This window comes from Phaenicophaeus curvirostris, chromosome 28 (genome assembly GCF_032191515.1).
Source record: "Phaenicophaeus curvirostris isolate KB17595 chromosome 28, BPBGC_Pcur_1.0, whole genome shotgun sequence".
NCBI lineage: Eukaryota > Metazoa > Chordata > Aves > Cuculiformes > Cuculidae > Phaenicophaeus > Phaenicophaeus curvirostris.
The window spans coordinates 696,041-721,603 of NC_091419.1; the positions used below are offsets into that span (position 1 = coordinate 696,041).

At 57.4% G+C, this 25,563-nt stretch overlaps 1 protein-coding gene across 1 annotated transcript in view; it reads right to left on the reverse strand.

Annotated features, from left to right (window-relative positions):
* The window catches only part of UNC13A (unc-13 homolog A), a 35,849-nt gene that overhangs the window by 696 nt on the left and 9,590 nt on the right, over positions 1 to 25,563 (reverse strand). Inside the window, exons 11-41 of the mRNA XM_069877919.1 lie at positions 23,702 to 24,307; positions 22,709 to 22,802; positions 21,607 to 21,656; positions 20,677 to 20,755; positions 18,994 to 19,065; positions 18,461 to 18,680; positions 18,034 to 18,261; positions 17,662 to 17,803; positions 17,085 to 17,254; positions 16,511 to 16,626; positions 16,246 to 16,409; positions 15,892 to 16,042; positions 13,851 to 13,919; positions 13,625 to 13,714; positions 13,326 to 13,460; positions 12,858 to 12,991; positions 12,568 to 12,653; positions 12,195 to 12,321; positions 12,020 to 12,116; positions 11,760 to 11,903; positions 10,711 to 10,794; positions 10,355 to 10,432; positions 10,021 to 10,109; positions 9,712 to 9,864; positions 9,438 to 9,561; positions 3,673 to 3,729; positions 3,433 to 3,513; positions 3,149 to 3,296; positions 2,049 to 2,105; positions 506 to 598; positions 269 to 428 (exon numbers count right to left, since the gene is read on the reverse strand). Of these exons, the coding sequence (XP_069734020.1) occupies positions 269 to 428; positions 506 to 598; positions 2,049 to 2,105; positions 3,149 to 3,296; positions 3,433 to 3,513; positions 3,673 to 3,729; positions 9,438 to 9,561; positions 9,712 to 9,864; positions 10,021 to 10,109; positions 10,355 to 10,432; positions 10,711 to 10,794; positions 11,760 to 11,903; positions 12,020 to 12,116; positions 12,195 to 12,321; positions 12,568 to 12,653; positions 12,858 to 12,991; positions 13,326 to 13,460; positions 13,625 to 13,714; positions 13,851 to 13,919; positions 15,892 to 16,042; positions 16,246 to 16,409; positions 16,511 to 16,626; positions 17,085 to 17,254; positions 17,662 to 17,803; positions 18,034 to 18,261; positions 18,461 to 18,680; positions 18,994 to 19,065; positions 20,677 to 20,755; positions 21,607 to 21,656; positions 22,709 to 22,802; positions 23,702 to 24,307 (4,098 nt within the window). The remainder of the gene's footprint in view (positions 1 to 268; positions 429 to 505; positions 599 to 2,048; positions 2,106 to 3,148; positions 3,297 to 3,432; positions 3,514 to 3,672; positions 3,730 to 9,437; positions 9,562 to 9,711; positions 9,865 to 10,020; positions 10,110 to 10,354; positions 10,433 to 10,710; positions 10,795 to 11,759; positions 11,904 to 12,019; positions 12,117 to 12,194; positions 12,322 to 12,567; positions 12,654 to 12,857; positions 12,992 to 13,325; positions 13,461 to 13,624; positions 13,715 to 13,850; positions 13,920 to 15,891; positions 16,043 to 16,245; positions 16,410 to 16,510; positions 16,627 to 17,084; positions 17,255 to 17,661; positions 17,804 to 18,033; positions 18,262 to 18,460; positions 18,681 to 18,993; positions 19,066 to 20,676; positions 20,756 to 21,606; positions 21,657 to 22,708; positions 22,803 to 23,701; positions 24,308 to 25,563) is intronic.

Below are 25,563 nucleotides of genomic sequence, written 5' to 3' on the forward strand. Positions count from 1 at the left end.
GGGACAGGCAGTGTTGGCACAGGGGGTCACACTCCCAGGCCCCCTGCTGTGCAACAGCACCATATAAAGGTGCTGCCTCCCTATTGCCCCTAAAAAAGCCTTTTGTGTTTGTTTTTTTTTCCTTTTCCTAAATCCCCGCTTTTACCAATGAAAAAATATCTACAACATCCCCTGAAGAGACAAGCAAATTCATGGGTAGATCCCAGGAGAAGCAGGTCCCCACACTATGGGGTCACGTTCCCCAGCCTGACCACATGGTGCCACTCACAACTGGAAGCTCTCATTGTACTTGGGAGCCCAACTGTTGTTCTTGGATTTGGTGGCGAATTTCCTCTTCCTGTCACTGAGATGGGGCCCAATGATGTTGACCTCGATGAAGGGCCGGAAGATGCCCGATGTCTGCCACTTGAGGTCGTTCGCAGCCACCACTGCAAGGAGGGGACACGTGAGACTGGTAGGGCACTGCCACCACACAGACCCTGGCATGCCAGCTGGCCGAACCCACCTTTAACAGTGATCTTGTGTTCTCCAGTGCCAGGGTGAGTGAAAAGCTCCACGTGGATGGACACCTCCCCAACAGGGTCATCCACACCAGAGCCTGCATGGCAAAGGAAGAAGACATTAGTGCCTGTTCTCGCTGTGTCCCTGAAGTCCCCTGCCCACCACCAATCCCACTGGAGGAAGCAGGTCACCCGTCAGAGCAGGAGGGGATGGGCAGTAGGATTTGGTCTGCCAGTGTGGCAAAAGACAGGGGACACCAGCATGGGTGCAGCAACTGTCAAGGATGGCATGCACCAGTCTGGGCCAGGGCATGGCAGGACATCCCCAGCACCAGCCTGGCTCTCTGTCATCGCACCCAATGCTGCGAGGGCCCAATGAACCTCCCTTGTCCTGGCAGGGACTGAGGTGCCTGGGTGGATTGGTGCCTGGGGTATCAGTGCTCCATGTGTGGCCATGAGCATGGGCACAGCACCAGGCAGGAGAGACCCCATCTGGTCCTTGTCAGGGGCATGGGACTGACCTGTCACCACTTGTATCCCCTCCATCTCAAGGGGTAACATCAAGCCTGGGGATCCCCAAGTCTGGGGAACTCGGGTGACCTGCGACCAACAGCCAAGCCCGCCCTGTCCCCTTCAAGAGCTGTGCATGCACTCATGGGTGAAAGAGGGGGAGCAGGGCAGAAGGACAGGCTCTGTGGGTCAGGAGGGGCCAAGGAGAGCAAACTCAGTTCCGCAGAAAACTCCCAGGGTGGAAATCACAGTGGGAAAGAGGACACATCCCCATGTGTTACTGCATGGACCCCAGTGTGAGGGGGCCAGGCTGAGGGAGGAGGCTGGTGGCAGCACACTCTCCTCTCCATCCACCTCCATCTTCTGTCCCACCCCAGATGCCCCATATACCCAGGCACCTGCCACCCGGGTAGCGCTGCATGCGGAGCCGAAATGGAGGCGATGGTGGGTGATGGGGGAGTGTCTGGGTAGGGGAGGCCAAGCACGGGGTGCAGTCCCAGCCCCTCTGGCAGAGTGTGATGGAGACCAAGCAAGGCCCATGGAACTGGGCTCATTCTTCACGCCCCAGGGCAGGAGGATGGAGCTTGACAGAGCAAAGCTAGTAATGGTCCTTTTGGCAGCAGGGTGGATGGGAGAGAGACATGGACATGGTCATGGCCTCCTCTGGGGCCACATGTGCCAAGGGGACAGCTTCCCGGCTTGCAGGGAGATTGTGTCAGGTGCCCACTCCCAGGCAGCAGCACTGCAGACAATGCGGGGTGCTCAGAGCTCGTAAGCAAAGGTTTGCACCCCTGTCCCCATGAGGCACGGCCCCCTCCCCGGTCTGGGGGAGCACAGTTCCTCCAAATTCAGCCCAAAAAGCAGCCCAGGGAGTGCAAGTCTGTGGGCAGAAGGCTCCAGCTCTGCCCACGCTGAGTCCTCAAGGCCAGCAGCACTGAGACAAGGCTCCTGGCCATCCCAGCCCATGGTGCTGGGACGGTTACTAGCCCGGGCCGGCAGTGGCAGACAGGTGCAGGGGCAGGTGAGCAGCACACGTACCCTTCTCAGGATAAATTTCTTCACTAAGGGTAAACCTAATACCTTTCCCACCATGAACTAGCGGGAAGGAAAAAGAGAGAGACAGAGACACAGCACAGAGTAGATTAAGAGAGGAGGAAGGAGACAACATGCATGGGGGACAGGAACAGTGAAAAAGAGGGAGAGAAAACAAAGAGAGAGAGAGAGAGAGAGATCAGATCTCGCAGACAGATGGACGGCCGAGCATCTGGACAAAATTGTAGCAACATGGGAGTGCCAGGCACCACCCAGCTCTAAGCCCAGGGGGTCCTGGAGCCAGATTGCACCCAATGGACCCAACCCCACGCCCCCAAGATGGCTGGCACAGGAGGCACAGACAGGACAGACGTCCCTTGCAGGAGATGCACAGACAGCAAACACACGTCCCACTCCCCGAGGACACAGACAGGCCTGCCTGGGTCACTATCTGATGGCCCATGACAACCACCGATCATCTCTGTCCCCTCCTCTAGGAACCAAGGGACAAAATAAAGGGCAGCATTTAGAGCCAAGGGGTAGTCCTGCCCCAGGGAGGTGCCCCGCACTCTACACGTACTGCTCTGGGACTGAGAGGCCCATGGAGTATGTGAGGCACCCAGCATGTCCAGAACAGGCCCTGGCACAGCACTGGGATCCAGTCAATCCTGCAAGAGGTCTGAGCCCTGGCCAGGCTGGCATTGTTCAGCTGAGACTGGCAGCTCCAAGGCAGCACTGGACCAGAGGTGCCTCTACTCGGTGACAGGGGCCACCCAGAGGGGACAAACACTGTCCACAGGTGGCCAGAGGGTGACCTTCTCCCTCATCCATGGCCACATTTCTGTGCCAGAACAATCATACTCTGGCAGAGAGGGACACGCTCTTCTTGCTGCTGAGGGACTTTGGGGTGCCAGGCTGCCTCTGGGCACCCATGGCCCCTCTTCACCTGCAAAGCATGGGAGGAAAAAGCCCCTTACCCCTCCCACCCCTCTGTGACACCCAACCCCACTGGAACAGAGGCAGGGTTGGTCCTTGGCCGTGGGGCAGCTGAGCCCATGTGTGGGGACAGCAGCCGTGGGTTAGGGGGCCAGGGTCATTCACGGTACCTTGTGAAGACTGGGTCTGCACAAAGGTTTTGATGAGGAGATCAGTGGCCTGGGTGTAGAGGGACAAGGCGTAGCGCAGCGACTGCAGGTCAGGGCTCTTCTCCAGGAATGTCTTCTTCAGTCCCACACCACCAGCATGGAAGTATTGCTAAAGGGAAGAGATGGCCACAGGGTCCTCAGCAGCTCTGCTGGAGGCCACCATCCCCCCCTCAAGTGCCCTCCTGGGTCTGTACCTTAAGGCTAGAGCCCACAGGGGCATCCCTTTACACCCAGAGTGCCCCCACCTTGATGGTGTCCAGCGCCAGCTCCACCACTGCACATTGTTTGGGGGTCAGGCTCTTGGCTTCCTCCCGCACCATGTGGTCCTGCAGGGAACAAATCCTGCCCTCAACATGGGACAAGGGCCTTACTATCTTTGCCCCAGCCATGCCAGCAAACAAGCACTGGTGGGGGCCTTGCAACAGTACCAGTGCCGGCCTGCAAAGTGCCCCCCTGCCAGAGCGCACCTGTCCCCCAGCCCTCACCTTCAGCTTGGAGAGCTGCCCCAGCTCCTTGGCTGCATTGAAAATCATCTGTGTGCCCTGCAGAGAGCAAAGAGATAAGAACGGCCCCAGTGAGTAGCTTGGCTGGAGGGTGCCATGGCCAGGCTGGACACGCAGTGCCAGGAGCTTGCTGCAGCTCCAGGGGCTTTCCCAGCTCCCCAGGCTCCAGAGAGGTGCTCTTCTGAGAGTCCCAGGGGCCACCAGCCATGCCAGGCATGGTGATGCAGGTGCAGGGAGCAGGGGTAGCCCCTGTCCTAGACCCTGAGTTCTCAGCACAGGTTGGGTGCTTGGGGATCCCAGGACAGGACATCTGCCTGACATCAGGGACCTCACCCCCTGTGCAGCACAAGCAGCTTGGCCTAAGGGTCCCATCCTGTTCCCTGCAGTGCCCAAGCGCCCACTTCTGCATCCAACAGTGCCCAGCATCCACCTCACTAGTACTGCACAATCATAAAGCATCTAGGCTGGAGGGTGTAGAGAGTGAGTGCAGGGGGACAGAGGGCACAGGGCTGATGCGGCACAGTCCCTCAGTACCCACGGTGCTGGCAGCCAAGTGAAACATCCCCTGCCACCCAGACCCTTGCCCCAATCCCAGCCCCAGGGAGGTTCCCAGCCCCTTTGCACCCAGGGAACACCACAGACAGGAGCTGCTGGTCACCTCACCTGCCCTGTACCATCCCCATGGGCAAGGGCCATGAAGCCATTCCATGGGGCCCACTGGCACGGCTCCTTGGGCTGCAGCCCCATGGCACAGGCAGATCACTGGTCTGAGCACAAGCACTGCTACTCAAGCCCTCCAGTGCACAACACCCAACTAGGCAAACAGGGGCCCACTGGGGCACAGCCAGTGATTCCCACCTCCTTCCCCCTCCCAGCACCAGTAGCTTCATTCCTTCCTAAAACTGAGAAATCACAGCATTTATCCCACTAACCATTACCTTCTTCAGGGGTCTCCCCCCTCATGCCCTCATTTTGTAGCCCCAATTAACCATCTGTGTGCCCCCTTTGCAAGTTCTGTCCCATTACTCCTTCCCTTGATGGCCCTGTCTCCCCCCAGCCAGTGAACAGGCTGGGAGCTGGGGACACTGGTGTCACCCAAACAGAGCACAACAGGACACTGTATTGAGCTGGGACTCCTCCACCCCACAGCGCACAGGACAAGGGATGGGGAGAAGGTGAGAGGAAGGACCAGAGCCAAGTGGGGAGCAGAAGAGCCTTGTCCTTACTTCAGTGTGACTGGGCAGCTTCACCCTGCTCTGGAAGAGAACAGCAATGGACAGTTACTGGTGGCCCCAGCAGCAGCAAATGCGGGTCAGGCCCTCCCCCACCAACCCCCCACCCCTTTGCCGTGTGAGCTCTGGCCCTGTAACTCTTCTCTGACCGCACCAAGTTCTCCACTGGTGCCATTGGTTTGGCACCATCTCACACCAGTAAAGGCTCAGCTCAGTGCTTGCTGCTGAACCTGTGACAAGCATGACAGGTCTCTTCCTACATGGGAGCAGGGCCACTCCCTGTCTTGTTTGGGGTTGGGGAAATAGCAGCAAGGAAAGGAAAGCACGCCCAGCAAACTGGGGCAGGATCCAAGCCAGGGAGAGCTGCAAGCATTGCCAAGACAGATGCCAGCAGGGCTTTTCCTGAGAGCCAGGTTTTGGGAGCAGGCAGCCTGCAAGGGTGCGCTGGGCCCCCAGCCTGGCAGTAGGGAGCACCCAGACAGAGGGATAGTCTGTGTGCATGCAGAAAGGCCTTTTGGCAAGATTGGGTGGCTTAGCGAGCCTTGCTAAGGCTTCACAGGTATCAGGGGAAGCGGGCTCAAAGGTTCAGGGGATCTTGGCAGCTCCAGGACCACCAGTGTGCCCTGCACATTCCACAGCATGGCCCAGCATCCTGGGAGTCACCTCTTCCTGAGCCCCAGCCAGCGAGATGGATTTGAGCTTGGGACTTCCCATGACTGGGCACCCCATGCCCACACTGTCCCAGCCAGACACCTGGAGGTGTGCTGAGCAACATACCCCATGCCTGCCCAGTGATAGGTGACACACCACATACACATCCATGGGGGCTAAACATGACACAACACCCACTCCCTGCCCTGGGCAACACACAGAAACAGGTCATTGCCCCCATCCTGCACACAGGCAGCACATCCCGGACAACACAACAACACACCACACAGGCAATGGCACATCCAGACAGCACAACAGAGGAAGCACAGACAAGCCTGGCCCTCCACAGCAGGTAGGTGTGGGGCTGTGGGTGTGGGGCCACAATTGTGGCCACAGGGCAATGACACACATGGAGCCCATGGCTATTTACCTTCTCTGTCCCTTTGCCATGTTTTCTCAAGAGCGTGCCCTGTAGAAGCAACATCAGAGGTTGAGTGGTTGCATGGGAGGACACTGTGGGACACACACTGAGTGTGCATGGCAAGGCTGGGCACATGGGGAGGCCACAAGCTGGCAGCAGAGACAGCACTGAGCTGCTAAAGAACAGCCAGGTCCAGTGGGGTACTGGGCCCTGTTAGGGTGCTGGGCCCACGGGGGACTGGTCCCCACTGGGATACTGGGTTAGTGAGGTACTGGTCTGCAGAGGGATGCTGGGTCAGTGTCTTTGAGATGCTGGGATAACTGGTCCCTGCTGGACTGGAGGATGTTGCACTGGTGGGGAACCGGTCCCCACACTAGAATGCTGGGTTTACATGTCCCTGCTGGATACAGGGATGCTGAGCCCATGTGGGACTGGTTCCCACTGGGATACAGGGAGGCAAGAGCCAGCTGGCACTATGACAGCCCCTGGTGTCCCTACAGCACCGGGGAGGGCATGGGGAGAGAGCAGCTGCAGTTGGGTTTTGCACAAAGTTCTAATCCATGCAGCGCTGCACCCAGGGATGAGCCCACACTGATCCAGGCCCAGGAGTGGCAGGAGAAACAGTGTAAAACAGGGCATCAGCACCATGGGAAGGGGTTCCCAATCACCCTCTCAGGGGAACCTGGGGCACATCTGAATCAGGACAGTGTAGCAGGGCAGGGCAGCTGGCAGGGAAGCCTGCAGGAGGCACAAGGAGCAGTTAGGGCCAAGCAGAGCTGCCAGGATGGTTTCTTGCCCTAGAGGGAAACTGAGGCACAGGATGATGGTTGAACAAAAGGACCTTGAACCCCTTATAGCTGACAACACCCAAGTCACCCAGCAACCTCAGTAAGGCTGGGACATGTGGTCTTCGTGAGGTCTGAGAGGAGGCTCAGCTCCAGGGTCTCTCCAAATGGTACTTGTGGAAACAAAAGATGTTGGGGAACATGGGACAGGCATTTGTCACCACAAGGATAGGCGCCCAGAACTCACCCACCGGCGCCCACACCACTGCTCTTCCTTGGAAAAGTGCCTGGGGCCAAATCAGAGCTAGGGGCGAGACTGGGGGCAGATGAGGCCCTTCTCTTGCCCCACAGGGCATAAGCCTCTGACCACAGATGGAGCAGAAGACAGCAAAAGGAAACTTCTCAGTCAAAGCTGCACAAGAACCCAGCAGCAATGCCAAAAAGTGAACCCATAAGCCCAGGCTCTGAGGGTCATATCCCAGCCAGGGATATCTCACAACTTGTGCCAGTAACCTGCCCCACTGCTGAGCAACTGGGACAGGAACTGTCACGTCTCAGCAAGACGCTCTTCTCCACAGGCAGGAAAAGCCTCTGCCCTCAGCCTTCACCACAGCCACACTCCAGCCAGGGCCTCAAGGGGAAACTGAGGCACAAGGGGTCAGGAAGAGCAGCCCTGACTGCCAGGCAAGCATTGCACCCCTGGCTCATGTATCCAGAGGCCTCTCTCATCCTCAGCATGGTTTGGCTGTCCACAGTTATGGCACTGCCCCATCACTGTCCCCATCCCACCCCATCACCACATCCAGGCACTGCAGATCTGTCCAGGACCCTTCCACTCCCTGAATTCGGATGGGGCCACGGGCAAGTGCCTGCCGGGAGCCAGTGCCAAGCAGGCAGCACGAGGATGGGGACCACAGAGGTGGATCAAGTTGGGAGCTGGAAGAGGGCATGGGCAGGGTGTGGGCAGTCACACAAGACAGAAACTGTTGAGGCCAGGACCGACACACAGCAGACAGACAAACAGACAGACAGGGAGCTGCCGTACTTACAATCATCTGCCATTGAGAGGCGAGCAGAGCAATTGGAAAGAACAACCATGATGTGAGTGTCGGCCCCTTCCTCTATCCTCCCCAGTCCCAGCTGCCCCACAGCTCAGTATCAGCCTTGGCCACCCCCACCCCTGCCAGCCAGGAGGGACAGCAGAGTTGAGGTGTCCCCATCTGACGGGCCACAACACCCAGTGTCGATGCCCTGCCACCAGCACCCCAGGTTTCCACAGCCCCAGTGTAAGCCCATCCCAAGTGCCCAGTCCTTCCTCACTGTGGAGGGGGGACTCCAGGGAGCTGACACATCCAACTCAACACTCGGTTCTGACATGGAGCCCCAAGCTGCCAACGCACCCAGGCTGTGGAGCCCAGAGCCATCCTTAATGGCTGTCCCCTGCCGCAGGGACCACCCCCAGCATGGCTCCCTCAAAGGATTGCTGCCGCTCAGGAAAATTGCCCAACGCATCCACATGTCCATGTGCCCTCCTCTGCCCTCAGCACAGGGCTCACTGCCTCCCAAACATGGCTTAGTCACACACAGTCAAAGGAAAGGAGGGAGACGGGGACTGGGGTGGTAACAGGTGGCACCAGCATTCCTGCTAGATTTGACCATCTTTGGCCAAGGGTGTCCAAGCCTGGCCGGGAGCAATGCAGGGCTGACCTAAGCCAAGCTCTGAGTGGCGATGAGGTGCCAGTGAGGTGACACCAGTGAGGGCTGATAGGTCACCAAGGCATCATCCCTTACAGACAAAGCACAAGGAGCCCCACAGCCACAGAAAGGTGACACAGCAGGCGGTGACTCCAGGGACTCCAATTAAGAGCCTGAGTTCACCATTATGACAGTGACAAAAGCCATCAAGAGTAACAGGGACAGCCTGGCTCAAAGCCCTTTGTATCACCCTTCCCTGGCTGACCCAAAAGGACCAGCTGCCCTGGGAAGCTTCAGGGTGCATGGTGGACAAACATGTAGCAAGGCAGTATGGAGCCTTAGAGGCTGTAGGCAACCTCCCTCTGAGGAAGGACCATTCCTTGGCCTCTGCCCTGCTCCCCTACAGCCCTTTCATCCCATGACTAAGGAAGAGTTCTGCCCTGCCATGGGAACATGCCCCCCCACCCCCATGCCCACTTTGACCATCCCCGCAAAGCCAGTCCCTGCTCCACAAGCAACCCCAGCCCACAGCAAGGCTGCCATGTGGTGGCTCTCCAGACTCCAAGAGCCTTCTGAGTCACCTCCTTGCACAGGGACCGTGCCCACAACCCATACTGGTGAGTGTGGCATAGGATGTTGCCCCATCTCAGAGGGAAGGATGGAGAGGAAAGGAACAGTGCTCCCTCCTGGTGCCACAATGGAGATGGCAGGAAGGTCATTTGGCAAAGCCAGCCGAGAGGATGCTGGGCTGCACTAGGCACTGGGGTCAAGGATGACCTTTCTTTCCTCCATCCCTTCCCTGGCCATGCGTTAGTGGTGGGTTTGGGGAGGCTGCCAAAGCCCCCAACCCTCAGCAGCCAGTGAGGGCACCTGCCTCCAGCAGTGTCCCACACTGGCTGCAGTAGGCCAGCTGTGTCTCAGCTCGAGAGTCTCCTGTCTCTGGTCTTGCTCCTCATCACTCACCGTCTGGTCAGTGAGCGGGGGCAGGACGATGGTCTTCTCCATCGTGTTCATCACTAGCTTCCAGAGCTCCTTGAGCACCCGCTTCAGTACCGTCTTCTCACAGATCTTGGCAAAGAGCGTCAGGCTGCAGGGAAGGAACAGGGCTGAAGGTCCCAGCGCAGCAGCCCTGATGTCACTCCTTGCCCAGTCACCCTGACCCTGCAGGTCCCCACACCCCTGGGGCATGTCAGGGGCATTGTGGAGGGTGGGGATTCCTGTTGCCTCCCACACTCACTTGCTGTCCAGGAGGTCCATGATGGGCTGCAGGACATTGTCAGCATCCTGTGCAACGCTGCTGCATGTGCTGGCAGGGACGTTGCCAGTGCCCTTCACCTGGCCGAGGATGTCGCCCATCTGCTTCACACACTCTTCTATGTGTGGCTGGAAACTGGGGACCACAATGCCCAGGCAGCTCAGCTTCCCTCAAGACCACATCCAGGACCCACTTGGCTGAGCAGAATTCCCCAGCCTGGCCACAGCCACTGCTCCTGGACCCCCAGCCCTCTCGTTGGCCCACCACTCATACCCGCTCACCCAAGTGTACCTGGTGGCAAAGACTCTGCTCAGATCATCCAGGACATTGTTGAGTTTCACCTGCAGTTCCTTGAGGATATCACTGGCTTCTGTGTCCAGCTGGAGGAGGAACACATTAGAGAAGCCATCAGGGTCCCTGGCCCAGCCCTGGGGGTCTCTGCACCCTAAATGCACCCCTAGGCAGGGTGAAACCCATCCATCATCAGACATGTTGGGAGAGTGTGATCCCATACAGGAGTGAAGAACTGGGGTTTGCTCCCAGCCCTGCAGAGCCAGGGAAGTGACTGCCTCTGCGTAGAAGGGACTGATCCAACCCCCCTCAGAAGGCTCCCTCTGACACGCACCTCCTTCCCACCCATGGCTTCAAACATCTTCTCAAGCTGGACGCGGAGCTGCTGAATGTTGTTCATCAGGATGCAGGGCTGGAGGGATAGAGAGGGGAAAACAAATCACCAACAAACATGGCTGGAACATCTGCCTACCACCCTAGGTCCCTCCCATCCTGCACTGGGGGACACAAGGACAGTCACAGCATGGAGGCCTGCCAGACAGCATTTCAAGGACTGCCATCGGACAGAGACCAAGGCTGGACTTGCATCACAGGGGCCAGCTCTGGAGCTGAGGTGATGGCTGGGGTCACTGTGTGGAGACAGTCCTGCCTGGTAGCACCAAGCAGGTGCCAAGCAGAGAGATACGTCACCACTTTCTCTTTCTCCTTGGAGCAGTACGAGGCAAAATCCTTGGAAATGATCTCAGCGTACTGAAGTAGCACATTACTGATGGTCTGCAGCCAGATGAGGAATGGGACCCACGCAGATGGCAGCAAAGAGAGGAAAAGAGGAAACAAAGGAGAACATGAGTCCCACCGCAGTGTAACAACCCAACACCTGCATACGGCCTGAGACATCCAGATCTTCTGGCCCCACAGATGTGCCAGGAGGCACGATGGCATAGCCACTGGGAAGCCAGATCCAGCACAACTGTGAAGACACCAGCCATCAAACCTGCTTGCAACTCCCGTCCTCTGCCCCACTTCTCCAACTGCAGTGAGGCAGTGGTATTTAATTAATTATGGAATTACAGAATGGTTTGGGTAGGAAGGGACCTTAAAGCCCATCCAGTTCCACACCCCCTGCCATGGGTAGGGACACCTGCCATTGGATCAGGTTTCTCCAAGCCCCATCCAACCTGGCCTTCAACACCTCCAGGGATCGGGCAGCTACCGCTGCTCTGGGCAACTTGGGCAACAGCCTCCACACCCTCACAGCAAACAATTTATTCCTAAGATATCATCTCAATCTTCCCTCTTTCAGCTTAAAACCGTTCCCCTCATCCTATCCCTCTACTCCCCAATCAAGAGCCCCTCCCCAGCTTTCCTGGAGCCCCTTTCAGTACTGGAAGCTGCTCTAAGGTCTCTCTGCAGCCTTCTCTTCTCCAGGCTGAACAACTCCAACTCTCTCAGTCTGTCCTCATATGGGAGGTACTCCAGCCCTCAGATCAGATTAATTAACCAATTAACTCATTAATGACCTACTCTCCTGTGTTACCAAAGCAGGGAGAGCCACAGAGTCTGTTGGTGGAATGTTCACTTGAGCACTGCTATTAGAGGTGATGCAACTTGTGGTCTAGGCTGCTGAATGTAGCTGGGTAGGAGGCAGCAGATTGAGGCCAGGAGCCCCAGGCTAGGGCTGGGATGAGGTTTCCAGGGGTGCTGCTGGCCCAGTAGTCCCTGCCCCGGCAGCTGCCCACCTTGGCAAACCTTCGCATGTAGTGCCCAACAATCTGGGGGTCAGGGCATTCGAGCTTCTTGATGATCTCAAAGCTCTGGTTGAGCTGGGAGAAGACATCTACCACGGAGCAAGAGAAGAGTGCGTGCTCTGACGTCTGCTGGAACTGGAGGAGTGAGAGGCAGTGTCAGCAGGAGGCAGGGAGAGGAGATTTTGGCCCTGGTGGAGACACACTGAGCACTGAGGGACAAACCCCTTGCCCACCAACAGTCCTGGTCATACCCCATCCTTCTTGTCCCGCTCCAGCGCTCCGTGCAGGAAATCCCGTGACACCTCTTCATTTTCATCCAGCCACTGGATAACAAAGGGCTCAAACCAGCTGGAAGAGAGCCCCATCTCAGTGAAGCAGCCAACCCCAGGGCACAAGCACCCCCTGCCCCTTGAGGACTGCACTCACGCAGGGTACTCAGGCACACGGCTCTTGAAGGAGGGCAGCTCGGTGACATACTCGTTGTACAGCCACTTCACCTTGAAGTGCAGGTTCATGTAGTCCGCGCTCTTGCACAGGCGATGCTTGTCGTGTTCTGCATGAGGAAGGCGAGTGTACATGGGGTTTGCTTTGAGCCCCAAACCTGAGGGATGGCTGCCCTAGGGCAGATCCAGGGATGCCAGAGTAATGGGGTTGAAGATGGAAGTGTTTCTTGGGTGGGATGTAAGCTAGGCATCATGTTGGTGAGGGGGTGAAATGTGTTTGCCCAGGGAACAGGTGAGGTGGGAATGGCTCCTGCTTGGTTCCCCTACCCAGCTCGGGGCAGCATGGGGGGACTCACCCTCCATTGCATACTTCATGTCCTGAGCAAAGAGGTTCCACATCACCTCAGCGCTGATCTTCCCCACGTTTAGTTCCTGGGGGAACCTGAGGGAGGATGGAAGCACGGGCACACGGTGGACCAGCTCTCCACCTGGAGATACGTCCTCCCCACACCTCCCTTCTGCTTCAGTTTCCCCATCTGTAGAGTGGATGTTACAACCCACTTCCAAAGGACTAAAGCTACCATTGCCACCATGTGAGCATCCCATGGAGTGGAAAGCAAGGTCCCCTTTCCCATCACCTACTCACTGGTTCAGGCAGGGTGTGTAGGAGTTCTTGTCTTCTTCGATAATGGAGACTATCAAGGTGATGAGCTTGGACCAGAAGTCCAGGTTTTTGATGCTGGGACCCTGCTCCTCGGGGGGCACCTCGCCTTTCTTAGTCTGGAGTGATAGGGACACAGCAGAGGCTCCAGTCACCCCACCAACAGGGCTCAATTTCTTGGCAGGGCTAACAAGAAGGCAGAAGAGCTCTGGGAACACCCTGGAAAGCTCCCACACATCCCCTTCTTCTCTGGGTCTGGTCTCAAACCTGCAGCAGCAGGGTTCAGACCATGCCCAAGGCTCTGGGCTCATTCTGCATGTGGCTGAGCACACTGGAGAGGGAGCAGGGGCATTGCATGAAGGACAGGTGATGGGGAAGGGCAACAGAGAGCAGCAAGGTTCCCCTGCAGCACCCAGCATCCTAGTGCACCCTAGATCCCCCTGCCCCACACACCGGGTCTGTCTGGTACTCGCGGCTGTACAGCTCGTGACAGTTGTTGAAGATGTACTCATAAGTGGAGTTAAGGCAGGCTTTCACGCAGTCCTTCACCACCTGGCTGGCTCGTGGCGGGCTCTGCAGCTCCTGGACCTGGGTGTGTGGGGAGGGAGCAGTGCTGGAGGCAGACCCACAGCTATGGCCAGCCACTCAGGACCTACCATGGGGCCAGCACAAACCCAGCCTTGCAAAGAATGGAGGCCAGTGAGAGTCAGGCTCCTCACCAGCAGGATGGGCAAGTGGGGCCCCAGCAATACCTTCATTCGAAAGAAAGTGATGCTGGTCAGCAAATCCACTGTGGACTTGAGATCCTGCAGCCGTTCCGGACTGCTGGCAGGAAAGTTGTTCTGCCAAAGGGAAACAAAAGAGCAGAATTACACACAAAACTCTCACAGGAGTGAGTGGAGCAGGGAGAAAACAAATGCCTGTTGTTTCTGACCTTATTAAACAGGTAGGGAAACTGAGGCACGGCAGGCACCTTACCCTGTACATGGAAAGGTCAATCCGCAGTGAGTTGTGCAGCTGGTCAAGGAGTTTGACAAACCGCTCCTTCTGCAGAGAAATGCCCCAAAGCCAGGTAAATGGGGGAAAGGCAGCAGAGACCACCCCCCCTCCCCACTGCCCTTGGCTCTCTCTGCCCCTAAACTGGTCCATGCCCCACCAGCTATCCCTCTCCTTTCTGCTGTCCTTCCCTCCTTCCTTCGTCAGAACCCTGCAGGCAGGAACGGGATGCCCATGGAGAAGAGCGTGTCCCTCCTGGTGGCCAGGGCTCCCTGGCAGCTGTGGATGGATCCTGGGGCACATGTGGCCATGCCAGGCACAGAACAGGATCAAGAGGTGGTGGTGGAGGGGTGACAGGCACCCTTGAACACCTCCACACTTGGCCTCAGAGCAGAAGCAGGGAGAGGGTGCACAGGATCATGGCCCTGGCCTGCAGCTTTCAAAGAGCTCAGGAAAAAAGGGCAGGGAAAAAGCAGCTGGGCTCTCACAGCAGTCACCCATCTTCGGGGCCAAGCTTCTTTGAAACAAGGCCAGGATGCAGCTCAGGAGTTGGATGCCTCCATGGGGTCCTCACTCGCCCAACCAGGCTGCATCAGGGGATATGGGCAGGGAATGGCTCCTGTTAGATAGTCTCCACTGGGGCTGAGTGGCTTTAATTCAGCTCAGCCCAGCTTCCATACAGGGAGTGTGGGGCAGGAGGAGACAAAAATGGGCTGTGGCTCAGGTGTCAGAGCTGAGGGCAAAACAACCAATCTGCCCCAAAATGCCATCAAAATGCATTTCACTTTGCATCTCTGCTGGGGCAGAGGGACACTTTGGACAACCCTGTGGGCCTCCCATAGGAACCCTGGGTTCCCCTCCAGCATCGGCTGTACTGCGTCAGGGCTGCCCCACAGGGCTCCAGAGAGCCCAGAGCAGCTTGCCGAGTCCTAGGGGTGGAAGAAGACAAGGGGACGGGACCAGGCAGTGAGTCCCATGCCTGCTTGGCCACAGCTCGGCCAAGCCCACAGCCTGCACTGGCGACCGCAAACCTTCGGCGCGCTCGCTCGCAGGAGACAGCAAAGCCAGGCTCTGGGCCAAGACCGTGCGTCCCCACCACCGAATGGCTGCAGTGCTTTAAAACTGGACACGATGGGTACTCAGGGTTAAAGCGACACAGTCGGGCACTTTAGGACCCAACCTTAGGCTCTCTAAAAAAAGAGAAAGAAACAAGTTTTTAAAACCCTCCATGTTAGAGAAAAGGTGATTTTTTTCCCCCCGTACAGTTTCTTCCTGCGTGACCTGGAGGCAGTTGGCTCAGCGACAGCTACCCCCAGCAACAGGAACCAGGAGGTGAGCCAAAGCAGCTGCTTTCTGGAGCTGCAGTCGGCCCTGGCTGTTTCCCTGGCTATTCAGCACTTTGCCTGACCCAGGGCTGGCCACTGATCCTGGCTCAACCCACGTACATCCAGAGCAACTGCCTGCTGCCTCTGTGACAAAGTGGGGGGAGCCGGGGCTAGAGCTCAGCCCCTCCTCACACAAGTCCCTGAGGATGCCCCTGGCCCCAGCACAAACTCATCCTGCTAGCGGTAAGCGAGGCAGCCAGCAGGCACCCATGGATGCTAGCACAGCCAGGTGAGTCTGAAGAGGTCCCAGGGAGCACCCGAAGTGTACAGGGCTGTGCAAAACTCCCAGCGAGCTGCAGGGATGGCCTCTTGTCATTTGTTTGTGATTTTGCCACCAAGGCTTCCCCCTCCTGCCAACACTGCTGTCCAGCATCCCAGCCCACTCAGACTCTACTCATGGTTTTACCCTAATAATTTGGGGAGGAAATTTAGACCTTCTCCCAGAAAGGAGTGGCTCTTTTCTTTTCTGAAAAATAGGAGCAGGATGAATTTCAGGGCAAGCAGGGGCTTGATCTCTCTGCTTCCTGGTTGCAGTTTGAAGCAGGGTGTTTTGCACAACCCTTTTTGCCTTTTGAGCCCCCCACCCCCTCCCAAAAGAAGAGAAGAAGTAAGGAATGTTTACGCACCATCGGACTTACCCCGAAATTGGAAGCGGCAAAGCGGTCAGAGGCTGAGACATTGGTGGAAGCCGTGGTGTGGGCATAGTAGGCATTGATGTTGGCTAGCAGGGTGCTCATCACCGCTGGCACCCCCGGGCACATGTATTTAGAGGAAAGGCAGGCAAAATGCCTGCAGAGGTAAGTGGAAGGTGAGGGGCTGCCTTTGGGAAGGAGTGTGGGGTTTGGGGCAGAGGCACAGAGAAGGGGAGGGAGGTGTGCACAGATGCAGGTCAAGACAGGGGAGCACCCGTAGCAGGGAGGTGGGCGCAAATGGCAGCAGGGAGGAAGATGCTGACAGTGACACCCCTCGTTTGAGGAGGGAAAGGGACTCACGTCATGGCCTGGTAGATGGACTCTACCCCATAGCGCATGGCAAACTCATCTACGATCTCCTGTGCAGTCTCATCAAAGTACACCTTCCAGGCATCATCCCCCTTGGCATCAGGGATCTTCACCACCCCGTTGTTTTGCAAATCCGTCACAAAGTGGAACAGGTTCTGGAGGTAGAAATGAGTCCTGTCGGTCCTCGGGGCCACTGGTGGCACGGTGGCATCACTGGGGTGGGGGCCATGCCCTCACGCCTGCCTGGGCTGCTCACCTCATGCAGGCAGGTGTACTGTATGTGATAGGGAGCCACCTTCTCCTCGCCTTTGATCTCCACACTGATGTGCAGCCGTATGGCTCCTGACACAGCCGACTTGTCTGTCCGCTTGTCTGCAGGGATACAGAGAGTGGGATGAGACGTAAGGCTTCCCCAGAGCAACTCTGCTCATTTGTAACTCCAAAGAGGGACAGACAGCTCTGGCATGGAGGGCTTCTTGGGTCAGGGACAAGGGGACACACAGTGCTGAGTGCAGCCAGGCCAGGGTACAATGCAACCAAAGCATTGCAGAGAGTGATTTGGCCGTATCTCTAGGCACTACAGAGATGAGTCTTCTCCATGTTTACCCTCTGCAGAGGGCCAGTGCTGCAGACCTCCTGGGCAAAGAGTTTTGAGAATGACTCTGAGTAAACATTTGATTGCAATGGCTTTTGATATTCAGTGTTTTTAACAGCAGACCCCACACTAAAAGGCTGAAAAAGCCTTCATGCCAGAACTGGCAGTGTGCTCCCCCAGGAGTGCAGGGACAGGGGTCCCAGCCCAAGCAGGCCATGCCAGGGCAGACGGTTACCGAGGTTGTACCAGACGTCCATCTCCCCACTCAGAGTCCTGACTTCGATGATCGTCTGTCCCAGGAAGTCATCAGACTCTCTCTTGAAGCGTTGCTTGACACGGGACTTGATGTCATCATCTTCATCCCAGACGCGAACCTTGATGCGGTCAGAGGAGTTATGGCACTCGCTGGGGAGGTGAGAAGGGACAAGCCCCAGCATGAGCAGGAAAGTCTTTCCAACCTCTCCCCAGCCTGTTTCCCTAAACAAGAGGGACCATACTAGCTCTGGGCAGGAACGGGGGAAAAGAGTGGATGTGGGGGCACCGGCCCTCCCCACTGGGTTCGGCAGGGCTCTGCACCATGCCCAGGCAGCCCTAGCACACCCTGGATCAGCCCCCATCGCCAAGACAAACCCTCTGCAGCACAAACCCAGCATTCCCAGTGACTCTTGGAGTCTCTTTCCACCCTCAGTTGGGGCAGGATGAGGCCCCGGCTGACTCCCCACCACCCCACAGGGATGTGCTGACAATCAGTGCAGTCCAGCACGACCACGAGTGGCCAGGAAGGGGAACAGAGGGGCCAGGAGTGAACTTACAAATGGAAGTTCTCCTCCCAGACTGGGTTGAGATTGCCGTAGATAGTTTTAGTCCTTTTTTTGGTCTTTCCAACCTGGACAGTGACATATGGGTCACTGGAACCTGTCTTATCCTTTGCTTGCAGGCCCTGGGCACAAACAACTGTGGTGCAGCATGGCACGGCACAGCCCACATGCCCATCCACACCAGGCACACATGTGGCACACACGAGAGAGAACAGAGAGACGAATCAGTGCCACAGCCAAACTGAGATCCCTGCAACAGGCGCCTTGTGTCCCTGGCAGAGCTCCAGGGGCTGAAGCCGCTTTGCAGGATGAGGGACAGGAGAGGGTTTGGAGCACCCAGCATCTTTGTGCAGGGGCACGGCCTACCCGTGATGCTGATCTTGGCTGACCATTTGGAGGTACCATCCAGGACACTTTGCTTCACTGCCTTCATCTGCTGTGTATGCGTGGTCTTGGTGACCCCAAACACCTCCTGGATCAGCTCAAATATCTCCGGTTTGTTGCGTTCTCGGATCTTCATGCGGTCTTTGAGCACCATGATGATATTTTGGGTCCGGTCCTCCGCTCCATGCTTGGAGCTCTTCTCCGCCGCCCCTGGGAGAGGACAACCATGGGTGAGATGACGTAGGGCAGGAATGCATTCAGAACTGGAGGAGTCTGTGCCCAGCCTAGACAGGTCTGCCCTGCTCACCACTCCCCCCACGCACAAGGCAGGAGTCCTGCTCTCCCTAGACCTCTTCCTCCTCCCTCTCCAAAGTGAAAAGGTATGAGGCTGCAGACAATGACTCCTTACTCTGCAGGCAGTCGGCATTGAGCAGGTCCTGGCACTTCTCATGGCACTTGACACCACACTCGGCACAGCGCATGCCCTGCCGGGCAATGCCCCAGAGCAGCCCCTCGCACTCGTAGCAGTAGGTGGGGGTGGTAGCCGTCCACACTTCAAAGTTGTGAGGAGTCGTGCAGGAGATGGGATACACTAAGGCTTGCAAGGTCTTCTTATAAACATGATTTTTCTGTGCCAGGAAAGAAGAGAGAGGAGGAGAAAAGCTCAGGCAATGTGAGGCAGCTGAGCCACGCAGCAGAGTGTGAAGACTCCATCCAGAGGTGCTGGGCTACAGGCAATGTCATCCCTGGGTGGAGACAAGCAAGGCAGGTGACAACTACCACCCTCCCCAGGTGCAGCCAGAAGCATCCTGGCTGCTGTGGCATCACTGGAGGAGCATTCTGGTGTGGCACAGACCCCACATTTCCATTGCTGGCCCAGCCAACTGAGGCTCAGCCTTCCCACCGTGACTGCCCCAGACCCCAGCCAACCCCAGAACCCACCAGCTCCTCATTGTTCAAGGTGCTCGAAGCCAGTGCAGATGTGATTCCCGCTTTCCTGGACTGGACCAAGGACTGTGGGGAAGAAACACAGTTAAAGGATATGGAAGAACACAGGGTGTCTCTTTGTGTTCCTTTGGGGTTTCAGTGGCCATAAAACTCCTGGGACAGGCCCCCACCCCAGACAGGGGTGCGTGGTGGCTGCATGGGCTGGCAGTGGGGACAGCCCAGCTTCCAGTAATGCCAGCACTGCAAAGTGCAGTGAGACTGGAACTAGTTCAGCACCCCACAGCATTCCCAGTTGAGCCCCAGTGAGGCAGAGCCCCTTAACATGTGTCTGAAACCCCATGGAGACCAGGGTCGGGGGGACTTACCATTGCCTGCAGGCAGCCAGGACCAGCGAGGGGGAAATAAAAAAGCCATTAGTGCAAGCCACCTCACAGCAGAGAAAGTCCTGGCCCCTTCCCTGCCAGAACCAGTGGGAACAGAGGCAAGGTCAACCCCTCACCAAGTGCCAGGCCAGGTTGGGGGAGTTTCCCACCCCACAGCACTGGCTGCCACCTGCCAGATCCTGGGAGGGGAAGGCAGGGGCCTCACACTCTGCCCACCCCTTCACCACCCACACCCCAAACACTCCACAACACCAACAGCACAGTGCAGAAGCATCAGCAGCTGCCTGAGCAGTCTGGGACAGAGAGGACACTGGGGTGAGGACAGCAGGGAGGGGACAGAGGGATCAGAGGGGGCAGGCAGCTCAGGGACAGGATGAAGACACCCTGGGGAGGGCGTAAAGTGGAGGCAGGAAAGGGTGAAGAGAGGGGGAACGAGGCGAAGGGCACCTAATTCCAGGTGCCAAGGGTGTCTGGTTTCCAAAATTGCTGTCTCTTGTCACCAGGGGGGTGGATAGTAGAGTGGTCCTGGCCATTACTGCCCAGGGGCTGTATTCGACCCCTGCAGGAGGACTGGGTTGTGGCAGCACAGCGTGACAATGAGGACAGGAGCACAGGGTGTGTGCAGCTCAGAAAAGTCAGGGCTACCCCTTCTCTGGTACATGAGTCCATCTGCCCACCACCTAGACTGCAGAGAGCCTGTGGCAGGTGGGGCAGGAAAGGACTGGGGACACAGCAGCAGTAAAAAAAATTGGAAAACCAGGTGCAGCCATGGGAAGCCTTGGGCTGATGCTTGGTGTAGAGATAGGAACCTGGAGCTCCATTAAAGAGAAGCACCCTTGTGTGGGGAAAGCCCAGCTGTGCTGTCCCCACAGCTCCCCACTGTGAGGGCCAGGACATCCCCAAAACAGCCTGGGACATCCCCACCCCCCACTGGCAGGTATGGGGGAGGCTGGGCAGGGCTGGCCAGCAGCACCCAAGGGTGTTGTCTCTTTAATCCCTCAGACTGCGCTCACCAGATCGCTGACTAGAGGGAGAGATTTGCGTCCAGGCTTAATGTCGGGCATGCTGTTAATGCAGCGCAGAAACCTTACTGCCGCCCCCCTGCCGCCACGGACGGCCAAGCCAGGCCAGAGAAAAGAAAACAGAAAACACAAGCCATGTTAGAGTCAGCTGGGGAGCAGGGCACAGGTGCCCAGCAAATGTCAACTGGGATGGGTGGGCGGCGAACTCCAGCGGGGCACAGCGGGAGCAAAGCCGGCAGCTGTGTGATGCAAGGCGTTAGGAGGAGCCTCACCAAATCGCTAACTAAGGGGATGGGTTTTCGCTTGCGTATGTCTGGCATGCTGTCTATAATGATCAGCCCACCACCAGGCCTGCAAGAGAGAAGAGAGTCAGCAGGGAAGAGGAAACTGAGGCAGGAAGAGGGTCCCTAGTATTTGCCCCATGTTTGCTCAGGACTTGGTGGGCAGGACTGGAGAGCAAGCCCCCAGCTGGCCTAGGTCCCACCTGTGGGACCCCTATCCCCACCACTGCCTGGGCCAGGGCAGGAATCATCAGACTGAAAACTGAGGGGGAAGGGGATTCTGGCAGAAAACTATGATTGTCCCCATGTGAAGATATGTTGCTCCAGCAGTGACAGTGAAACCCAGGGGAAAAAATAGCCTGGTCGGCTTGGTTGGCTTTGGCTTTGCAGTCCAGAGCAGGAGAGCTGGGCTTTCCCTCCGGGACAGCAAAGGTGAGCATCGAGCCATTCTGCTGTGAAAGAAATCAGGCAGTGTGGCTCAGGCAGAAATGCCACATTGCAGCCTCCAGCTCTGTCTGCAACCAAACCTTGGCATGATCTGGGTTCTCCAGGAAACCTGTCAGGTTCTGCCTGGGACACCTGCAAGAGCAAGATGGGGGCAAGACCCACAGCCCATCCAGGTGAAACATTCAGGGTTCACTCGAGCCTCAGTCGGCAGGAGAGAAGTGGGAGCTGCCACCCCAGCTCAGCTCCATTCCAACCCACTCACCTCCTCGCCCTTCCCCCAGCAGTGGCTCTGGCAGATGTGGAGTGGTGGCATCTCTTCTGGCTCCCCCAAAAGCATGGAGCAACCAGCATTCAGCCCAAAAACCTGGATCCCCACAGGCCCACAGCTTAGTGATGTTTTCCCATGCCAGCCCCTCGACGATCTCATTAATCACATCCTAATGTGGAGGAAAGAGTAGCTCACACGATACTCACCCGCCTTTGAACCACAGGGATTTAGCTTCTCCATCACCTTCTCCACGGGCCTGCAAGACACAGGAGGGTGGTCACGGGCGCAGCACTGAGACCTGGCACATAGGGCAGCACCCCCAGGGCTCGATGCTCAGCTGGCAACTGCAGCACTGGGGAAGCATGGAAAGGGTTTAGAGGGTGGGCAGACAAAAGCGTGTTCCTAAATGGACAGGGCTCTTTCCAGCAAAGAGCTGGCAGTGGTAATAAAACATCTCAAAGAGGTTGATGTGGGCAAGCAGTGGGCAGGCTCGATCAGAGGGGAACGGGCTGGCAAAGCAGTGAGGATGGCTGCACCATGCGAAAATTCAGGGTTTGAGGGACTGAAGATACATCGCTGGAAAGGCTCAGCAGGCCTGCCTAGACCTGCAGCCAGTTGGAAAGAGGCATGGGGAAAAGCTGGAGCACACTGGGGATGGGGTGTATGCAGGGATCACCTTCCAGTGCCACCTCCATGCACGGAGGGGATTATTTTGGGCAAGAAGGGAAGAAATAGCCAATTGTAAATATACCTCCCCCATGGGGCAATCCCTGCACACACACACACAAGCACGGCACACACATTGCTGGGTGGTTCCAGTTGGACATGCTTACCTGCAGGCAGGCTACACCCTTTTCCTGCAGGAAGGGGAGACGCGGGCGCAAGGGCCATGGTGGTGGACAACTGAAAAGAGAAGCGGTGGGGAAGGGGATCGAAGCCCCCGGGGGAGAATCCAGAGCCAAAACAAAAAGAAAAGATGGAGGATGGAGTCTAAAATCAGAACAAAAAATTGTCAACTCAGTCCAGGGGAGAGGGGGCTCGCACCAGCACACAGCATGCAGCACACACCGGGGGAAGATCCTTGGCATGCCCTGCCCCTCATGGAGGTCCCGCTTGGGGTGAATGGGGTTGTAGGGCCACCACTGTTGGGGCCCCTCAGTTCCCCACTGCCCTCAGGGTGTGGGATGTCCACAGGATCAGGGAGTGGACATGTTTGGAAGACGCCCAGGTACAGGAAGGGACCATGTCCCCAGTCTAGCATGTGGCCAGAGCTGGGATCCAGCAGCAGCCAGTCATAGTGTTGCTCACCTCCTGCAGCTGCATGCAGACCTTGTTGAAGGCTCTCAGCCAGTTGGCTTTGGCTCGTGCTTTGGGGTCCTGCACCTCCACCTCCGCCTGCTCTCTGCAAGCACACACACCTTGTTCACCTCCTGGCACAGCACCAGGGAGCAGGGAGTCAGCCCCCACACCCCAGGCAGGACTAAGACTGCAATGTAGGGATCCTGATGGACCTTAAGCCCATGTGACCATGGCAAAAACTCCCTCTTGCTACCAGGAAAAGGGTAGCAAAAGGGCAAAAAGGGCAGCAAGTCCTGCTGAACAGGGCAGCACAGTCAAGGCAGGGCAATGGGGAGAAGCCAGGAGTTCCCCCTCCTTGGGAGACTCTGCCCTAGGCACTCAAGTGACACTCAAGTGACACCAAACCATGAAAAAATGGAAATGCTCATTATAGGCAGAGATCAATACACAAATTATTCACATGATACATGACCTGGCCACCAAGTAATTCATCTGTACAGCACAAGAGGCCACGGATAAGCTTTTACCAGTGGCCTAGGGAGAGGATTACCTCTTGTGAAGGAAATTTCCTCCTCTGACTGTGCTGAGCTCCAGGGTACTCCCTCCATCCAGGGAGTCAATAGCTTGATCCAGAGGAGAGGAATCACAGCCCCAAGCCCCTACTTGCCCCATACCCACGTCTGGCCCAGGTTATAAACCTGCACCTCCAGTAGCCCTGGCAGGAACTCAAATGCCTTGAGCTCTGCCCCTGCTTTGTGTGGCACTGGTGGCTGGGCCAGGGCAGCATGCCTGAGGGGGCTGACACTCGCCTGGGTGGCATAAGGTGGGCTTCCCTCACCTCGATGCCTCAGACACCTGGAAAAGCCGCAGACATTACAGAAAGTCCCTGGTGCTTCCCTTTGACACCAGCAGCACAAGCCCTAGGCCACCATCAGAGCATCCTCAGTGTCACCAGGCACAGTCCCACCACAAGGCCACCACGCATCAACACCTTCCTCCTACCTCTCAGCTGGTTTCGGGGGCTCAGGTTCAGGGGCCACCTCCGGCAGGGGAGCTTCATCTGCTCCCTGTTGGGCTTGGAGAGCCTCTGGGGTTTCTTGGGGGGCAGAAGTGTCCTTCTCCTCCTTCCTCTCCTCCTTCCTCTCCTCTTTCTTCTCGTCCTTTCTTTCCTGCTGGTGTAGCTTCAGCTGTGGGACCTGCTGGGTTTGGTGCTGCTGCTGCTGCTGTGGGAGCTGTTGCTGCTGCTGCCCAGGGAGTTTCTGTGATGGGGGGTGGGCATCATGCTCAAGGACTTCATAGGTGTCCTGCTCCTGCAGGTCCTCCTCCTCCTCCTCCTTGGGGTAACCTTCCTCATTCTCGCTGTAGTCCTCATTGAACTCATCCTCCTCCTCTTCCTCTTCTTCTTCCAGATAAAGGTCATCGTCCTCCTCCTCCCAGCGGGGTGAATCCTTGCGGTAGCTGACAGAGCTATGGCAGGAGTGGTAGGAGTCGCCGTCCCTCTCATCCAGCTCTGAGTCCCGCAGGCTCTCATTCTCGAAGTCCTCGCTCAGCTGGGAGCTGCCTTGGCTCAGCTCGGCCGACGAGGCATAGCGGCTGCTCCCTGTGGGGCTGCAGGGCCAAGGGGAGACAAGAACAGAGCTCCCATGGGTCCACGGCCTTGCCCAAACAGAGCCCCAGGGTTCCTGCACTGCGGGCAGGAGGACACGCAGCTCTCACCGGGGCTCAGTCCTAGGTGAGCACCGGGCTCCTCATACAGGCAGTCGAAGGCACAGATCAGCAGACTCTGTGGGCTGGGGCTGCCCCCCGAGCTGGGGCAATCTCAGGAGTCTGACCATTCTGCCTGTGCCTGAGCTGTGTGTGGGGATGTGAGGGACAGTGTCTGTCCCCTCAGCTCAGCCCTGACAGGGGTGGGGGCAAAGCACAGTCAGGCAGCACCCCCAGCCAGATCCTGCCTCCTGCTTCTGCCAGACACCCCTAACCTGCAGATCTGTCACCCAACCTCTACCCTGACATCCCAGCACTCACTGTAGACCTCCTGGGCACCCTCTCTCCAAGGACAACCCCTCGACCCCATTACTCCCTTTAACTACATCATCTCTGCCCAGAGGGCCCCTCTTCACTCTTCCTGACAGGCCAGATCCCTTTCAATGGCCCTATCCGCCCCACTGGCCATCAGCCTTTCCAGCATACCCTTCACACAGCCGCCTGCATCTTTGGGAGCGGTGGCACAGAGGGGCTCCCTGTGTCCCAGGAGGCCACTGGGGATGAGGTGGCTCCATGGGGAGAGGCTCACAGAAGCAAACATGCAGACAAGACAGGGACATGCCTAGGAAGAGGCCGACACCACGTCTCCAGCACCGGCAGCCAGGGGTCAGTGTGGGCAAGAGGGATGGGTACAAGGAGATGGGACGGGCAGAGCCCTGGACCCAGAGCCAGGCAGCGGTGAGCCAGTGGACATCACAGAGAACAGGGTGCCAGGGGATGCCCAGGCTGGTCCCAGCAGGGAGGGATACTGGCATCATCCAGGTACCTTGGAAAGGGACACCTAGGGCACAGAGGGGCAGAAGACAGCTCATGCCTGGAAACCCCTCACCTCCCCTGCCTGATCCTGGCAAGAGCTGGGAGAGGGGACCTTGGCACATTCAAGGGTCTCAGACCACTGTGTGAGGCTTTTGCCCAGCCAAGTGCTGCCTACAAGGTGACCAGAAATGGACAGTGGCATTTGAGTCCCTGAGACCCCAGCTGCCATCCCTGCTGGCATGAGGGGAAAGAGGCAGCCGTGCTGCCAGCCGGTCTGCATGCCAGTGAGTGGGACCAGGTTGATAGGGCATCATACCCATGAACTGGGGTGCAGCAGCAAGAAG